At 44.6% G+C, this 7018-nt stretch overlaps 1 protein-coding gene across 1 annotated transcript; it reads right to left on the bottom strand.

Annotated features, from left to right (window-relative positions):
• Positions 1-1151: 1151 nt before the first annotated feature.
• LOC109514256 (Ig-like V-type domain-containing protein FAM187A) lies at positions 1152-6681 on the bottom strand. The gene is made up of 6 exons (XM_019867184.1): positions 6475-6681; positions 5404-5672; positions 4879-5156; positions 4313-4672; positions 2552-2793; positions 1152-2210 (listed from the first exon to the last, which is right to left on the bottom strand). Exons 2-6 carry the CDS (start codon positions 5581-5583, stop codon positions 1993-1995), a joined length of 1278 nt encoding a protein of 425 aa, XP_019722743.1. The 5' UTR covers positions 5584-5672; positions 6475-6681; the 3' UTR covers positions 1152-1992.
• Between the last annotated feature and the right edge of the window lie 337 nt (positions 6682-7018).

The raw sequence follows: 7018 nt of genomic DNA, 5'->3' as shown, positions 1-7018 counted from the left end.
GCTTACAGAAAGGATGAGTGCAACTCTTGTTCCTCTACAGATGGCCTCCTCTTTACCCGCAGCTCCTCATTTCGCCACCTCTAAATTGACAACACGAGTCCATCAGGAGTGCCAATGATAGCCGTCACATTGAGTTGCTGAAAAGATGCTTCTTGTGGCAGGAGACCAAACACACTCTCCCAGTGGCCACCTCATTTTGAACAACTGGTTCTTCAGTTTAAATCATTGCCTGCATGTGTACTCCTGACACTGGAAACTCAGGAGTCAAATATTTGTGCCCAAAGGCCACAATTGATTTTAAAAATGGACAAATGGCCAGGTCATTTGTAGCACAAAAAAAAGCAACTTTTGTCTTCCAAATCTGAATCAATGACTCACCTCCAGTTTTGCCTTTGCCTCAAATTAAAATTAAGACCATTTTTCTTTTATATTAACGGTGGCCACTTGGGGTCACAAGCAAGTTTATTTCGAGTGCCTGCAGAAATGGTGCGGGATACATGAACTTGAATTCCATACTGTATCGATTGGGGCCCAGGATATTCTGATGAGTTGAGGCAATTTGAGACTGTAAGGTGGTGCAGGAGAGCGCAGATGGGAGGCATCAGATAGTGGTGTGTAAGTTGAGAATGGAGGTGATAAAAAGGAATAGAGAAGGTAGAGCGGATGATCAAATGGTAGAAGTTAAAAACTGTCAAGTGGGGAGGCCAGGTTGAGACAAGATGTGGACATTTTTGATCAGAAGTATGGTTTTATCCTTAGAAAGAGCCCTGAGAATGCTGATGGAGATGTAGAGGAAAATTCAAGAGAAGCTGATTTGTGTTTTGGTGGATTAGGAAAAAATGTGGAACTGTATGATGAAATCTGGATTTACAGAAATATGTTTAAAAGAGGGCAACACGGTGAGTGACTGGTTAGCACGTCTGCCTCACAGTGCAGAGGTGCAGGGTTCGATTCCCGCTCCAGCCTTCCTGTGTAGAGTTTACATGTTCTCCCCGTGCCTGCGTGGGTTTTCTATGGTTATTTCGGTTTCCTCCCACTTTCCAAAAACATGCACGGCAGGTTAATGGAGCACTCTAAATTGTGCCGTGTGTGAATGTTTGTTCGTTTATGTGTGCCCTGAGATTGTCTGGGTGTCCCCTCGATGACGGCCGGGATAGGCTCCAGCACGCCCACGACCCTCATGAGGATAAGCGGATTACAAAATGGATGTTAAAAGAGTTCAGGTCACATATGAGAAGAAAGACAGTGGGAAAGTGGACCGCTGGAGTGGCAGAACACTTGAAGGTGAAGAAAGACGACATCAAGGATCAAACCTGAGCCCCTTCTTGTTTGATATGGTGACAGACAGGTTGACAGTGACAGGTTGGGTCAGAAAGGCATCTTCTGTACTGATGCTTGCAGATGACACCGTAATCTGCAGTGAGAAGAGGGAGCAGGTGGAATATGCACTGGAGAGACGAGGAACGAAGGTTAGTTACAGCAAGACTGAGTACACGTGCGAATAAAAGCGAGTGCAATGAAAGGTTAAAAGGAGTCGAGGTGGAGACGGAACAGGAGTTTAAGCACTTGGGATGAACTGTTCAGAGCAAAGTTGAGTGTGGAGGAGAGGTGAAAAAGAGAGTTAAGGGAGAAGAAAGGAAAGGTTTATAGGACACTACGGGGATCAGCCATATAGTTTGGAGATGTTGCAATGAAGGGATGAGAGCTCGTGGTGGTAGAGCTGAAAATGCCGAGATTCTCTGTGAGTGATGAGGATGGGCAGAATCAGGAATGAGATCATCGAAAGGACAGCACAGACTGGAAGACTACCATTGTATGTCACTGGCAGAGGTAGTTTAACAAAGATCCATTCTTTGAGATTATTTTTTTGTATGTTTATGTTTCGTGTGCTTACTGTGGTCTTTGGAGGGAATGAGATATTACTTTCTCTTTCAGGAATGTCTTTCGAAACTTGATTTTATTCTGTACAAATAAAATATAAACAACCAAGTTTCACCTCAATGTGCCACTCCGCAGGTGTCTAATGCAGACTCGAAGCAAGATCAGGAGGCAAAACACCGCCGTCATGGCGGCATACGATTTTAAAACTATCTGCAAAGCCAAGGGCAAGTCTGGATTTGATGTGACCGACATGCCCCGTTTAAAATGGGGGTAGACCAGCAGGTTTATCTCAGCCACTCGGCGTCCCCTCAGCCAGCAGTAGTAGACACCTGAAATGTAAAAAGTCGGTAAAGGTATCTAATTTGAAGCAAACAAAAATTCACCCATCATTTTCAACCAGTCATCGCAGTGGGGTACACCCTGGACTGGTCGTAGGGCACATTTAGACAAACTTTCACACTCACATTCAGATCTATGGATAATTTAGAAGATTCAGTTAACCTAACATACATGTTAATGGGTTTGCCACACAGGGTACTGGAATACTGAATCTCCAAACTGTGAGTCAAGACATGCTAATCCATAGTCCAACACGGTGTGCAAAGAAAAAAAAAACATTCACAGTCAAGTCTTCCAAATAGATTCAAGAGCTTTCAAATACAGTCCGTACCTGAATCCTCACGTTGAGCAGGGGTGAAGACCAGATGATGTCCAGCATCAATATGAATCCTCCGAGACATGACGCCTGCATTCCCATCTACCAAACTTTGTGAACGATAAATGGGTTTGGATCCTCTGTCCCACGCCACGGCCATGTATGGCCGGGCCTCCGGGCAGCCGAGGGTCAGGATATGGTCTGCTGGGTGGTTTAGGTAAGAAACCTGCATCACCTGCTTCGTCATGGAATCAGAACTGCAACACAGAGAGAAGACAAACTGCAATAGTGTGAGTGTGTGAACAGCTACAGAACTTCCATATCCATGATCTGATCCGTCAATCCCCACGAGGGTCACGGGTGACCTGGAGCCTACCCCAGCCGTCTTCGGGCCATAGGTAGGGTACACCCCGAACTGGTTGCGAGCCAATCGCAGGGCACATATAGAGGAACAACCGTTGACACACACAATCACAGCTAGGGACAATTTAGAGCATTCAATCAAAATACCACACATGTACCCTGTTGGTACACAGGGAGAACATGCAAACTCGCCACAGGAAGGCCGGCGCCAGATTTGAACCCATAACTTCCGCACTGTGAGACAGACGTGCTAACCAGTCGTCCACCGTGCCGCCTATGATATCATTTTATTTTCTTATTTCACGATATACTGGGGGTGGTGTGGCCCAGTGTTAGAGTGATCCTCTGCTGAATCAGAGATTGTGAGTTTGATCCCCGGCCCTTGTGACCATATTGAAGTGTCCTTGATATAATAAGTCCCTACATGCTCCTGATGCTGTGCTATCAGCTTGCGAACATGAAGTCAGTGTAAAGCACCTTGTGTGCTTTCATAGGTGGAACAGCGCTATTCAAGTGAGAGACCATTTACCAAGACCATATTAGTATTTCAGAAGAAGGCATATTGAAGAGATGTTTGGGAAATGTAGTTTATTTTATTTAATCACACAATGCTAATGGCCTTTTTAAAATCTTGCACTGGACAAATATCCATCCATTTTCTGATCCGCTTTATCCTCACAAGGGTCGCGGGGTGTGCTGGAGGCTATCCCAGCTGTCTTCGGGCAGTAGGCGGGAACACCCTGAACCGGTTGGTAGCCAATCGCAGGGCATACATAAATGAACAACCATCCCTGCGAACTGTCACACCTAGGGACAATTTAGAGTGTTCCATTAACCTGCCATGCATGTTTTGGGAATGTGGGAGGAAACCGGAGTACCTGGAGAAAACCCACGCAGGCCCGAGGAGAACATGCAAACTCCACACAGGGAGGACGGAGCTGGAATCGAACCCGGTACCTCTGCCCTGTCAGGTCGACGTGCTAACCACTGGACCACCGGGCGACTGGACAAATACTCTACATAATAATAATAACAATAATAATAAAATTCCAATCATCCATTTTCTAATCCGTTTATCCTCACGAGAGCCGTGGGCATGCTGGAGCCTATTTTAGCTGTCTTTGGGCAGTAGGCGGGGGACACCCTGAACTGTGTTCGAAATTACCCCACTGAAAATGTTTCTAGACACGAATAGATTGCTGCCTTCCACAATCTGAATTTAAGAAATAAAAACAGGTGATTACATAAAAACAAAACAATTGTTCAATTGATCCCAGGGAGTAACCTGCAAACAATTCCTCCTTAAAATTAGAAAGTTGATCTTCAAATGAAGTCACTGACTTGCAACATCGCTCCGCAAAGAAAAATGTCGAGCCTTGCACCCAACTGCTCCTTTCAATCTGGTGTGCTCACCTGTTACCCGTAACAGTCATTTTATCCGATTTGGAAGTGGGAGGCGCTTCCGTTGGACAAGTCACATTGCAGCCTCTGACCTCCAGTCTGGCTCCAGCTCTGTTTCCCTTCAGGTGGCTGAATGCCTGAGGCACCGCCCCTGAGCCGCAGGACACCACAGTCCGATTGAGCCGCGTGTAACGGACGTGCAGGAACCGGGAACGGACGTAGCAGAGCCCCACTCGGACCTGCTCACCCTGCATGCCACAGCGATCGCAACGTGACCATGGACGGAAAGCCGTGAAAACTTGGTAGAGCGGCTGACCAGACCTTGGTCCTCTTATGTCTTTTATTGGGTTGCTCATACTTTCAGAAGTCAGCCTGGAAGCGACAATGAAGAACCTGAATCACTGAGGGTGTATTTCTCCCCAAGAGCACTTCAGATCATTTGCATATCCACATCTTTTTTTGTACTATAACATCCTTGTTTGCACCATTATTTTTCTCAACATGTATATTGGGAAGGCTTTGCGTGGTGGCAGGACAATATCAATACCCATACAATCATCACCAGCATGACTCCTAACCTTGACGTGAAGCTGAGCTCCTGCACCTCTTGGATGTCGAGATCGTAGGCATAAAAGTAGTCTCCCTTGGCTGACCCGCAGATATAGATACCCGAGTCGTCAACAGCCGTTCGAAAGATCAGCAGGCTGAAGAGACGAATTGTGAAGCGACTCCGCAGGTCACCGCTGTGGGTAATTTGATTGGACTCCAGCAGCTTGTTCCCATTGTAATCGGACAGGGCTCTGGTCTCTTCTGAGTCAGACTGGTGCTTCCTGAAGAACCAAACCACCGATTGGACCTGAAATATACACAATGGTCGAATTGCATTACAGCAAAGAATGTTACAATATTACAAAAATCATTCCATATGCAGGCAATATAGGTTCTATGATGACAGTTTGACCCCAAAATATCCATCCATCCATTAAACACATTTGAACCAACTACGGATTAAGCAGTTGATTGTATTCCACGTTGACATTCCACTCATACCAACATTCTTCACTGAATCACTGGATAATTGTTGTCACTGTCAATGGTCTCACCACTTCCGGTTTGCAGTGGCAAGGCAGCTCCACCGTTGCTCCTGCCTGGTAGGCGGTGTTGAAGAAGATCAGGAATGCTGGACAGGCTTTTTTTGCAAACACATCCTGCTTGTCTTTGGGAGCCTCGTAGCTCCACGCCTCGGCGAAGAGGAGGAGGAGGAGGATGAAGAGCGGAGACATGCACAGGCCTCTCTTGGAGAGGGTCAGGCTTCTTTTCAACTGACCAAGACCTTTCAGTGTGAGTGGTGTCTCAAATTTAACAACATCGTCTAGAAACAGTCAAGTCAGAAACTTCATGAAGGACTCATTCTCTGGACTTGTTGTTGAGCATTGAGACCATATAGTAGTAGTTTAAAAAATATTTGAACAAATATTTGCATTTGAAACAGATGCCCACTTATTGTACTATACCTATATTTACAGTCCATAACCAGCCTTCACTGGAACGACTCAGGTACTTGACGATGGCCCTCTTCTCAGTTGGATTTCAAGACTATAAATTGCACAGCTGCCTGCAGGTTTATAGGTTATACAATATATTGCCAATGAACAGAACCTGCACAACCTCTTAAATTGGTTTGCAGATACAGTACATCAGGTAAAATGTAATTTAAGTGTCAGTCAAGTAAGATTAGGATTGTTGTAATAACTTTTGCAGCTACACTATATCTGGATCAAATTATTGAGTAACGTGATTGAAGTAGTCGTCAGGTAAAATGATGGTTGTTGTCATTAAAAAAATCCCCTGGGAAATCCATTATATTTACAAGCTAGCTAACGTTTGAGCTCGTAGGACCAACGTGTCATATTTCAGATTTTACGACAGTCCGGGACGCAGCATAATAATGATGATCCAAGCGAGTGAGTACGCGTCTCCTTAGCGCAAAGGAAACACTTGTTCTCCCCTATTCTGCTTCTTGGACAACTCAAAATAATCGTTTGAACATACGACAATTTGACTGAAAAACAGACAAAATAGTGCAGCTTTATGTTCGTGGAGGTATCAACTCATTGAAGTACCGAGTAGCGGTACTTTCATCGAAAGAAAAGGGGTTCAAAAGTAATACTTACATGGACTCTTTTTCCCCCCTGACTGTCAGCTAGACCACACAAGATGCGGCGGTATCTATAAAATCTCCTACATCCGACTTTGTCGGTAACATGACGTCTGCCTGCGTGTCGTCATGACTACTCGTCGTTCACCGAGGACGTCATACTTCTGTCATTCGTTTTTTTCTTCCTACAAAGATGCTATAATATCAAAATAAGGACAACAGTCTTCAGTACATCCTGTCTTATTTTATTTTAAACGAGAGATTCTCCTGTTTATGAACAGCTTTTATTTCTTCTTCTGAGGTGAATTTAAATGACTTTATAAATCCCTGACTTTGATTTGAAAAAAAGAAATGTATGGATAGTTTTGTAAAAGTCACAACAAATTGTAATATTTATTTTTTCTTTTTCCGAAATTTCTTTTTGGGTATTAGGGAGTTTGCAACGAGTCGCTTGGAGTTCAGAGGTAAACAAAATGTGAAAAATAAAACCTGATGCTCAATTTTTCTGTTTTTACTCTGCAGTTCTCAATGTGGGTTCGCGTTGTGCTTTCTTGGATTGT

Source organism: Hippocampus comes, unplaced genomic scaffold (assembly GCF_001891065.2).
Source record: "Hippocampus comes isolate QL1 unplaced genomic scaffold, H_comes_QL1_v1.1 scaffold486, whole genome shotgun sequence".
NCBI lineage: Eukaryota > Metazoa > Chordata > Actinopteri > Syngnathiformes > Syngnathidae > Hippocampus > Hippocampus comes.
The sequence above is the reverse complement of the archived record's forward strand: the minus strand, read 5'-3'. Positions and strand labels throughout refer to the sequence as shown.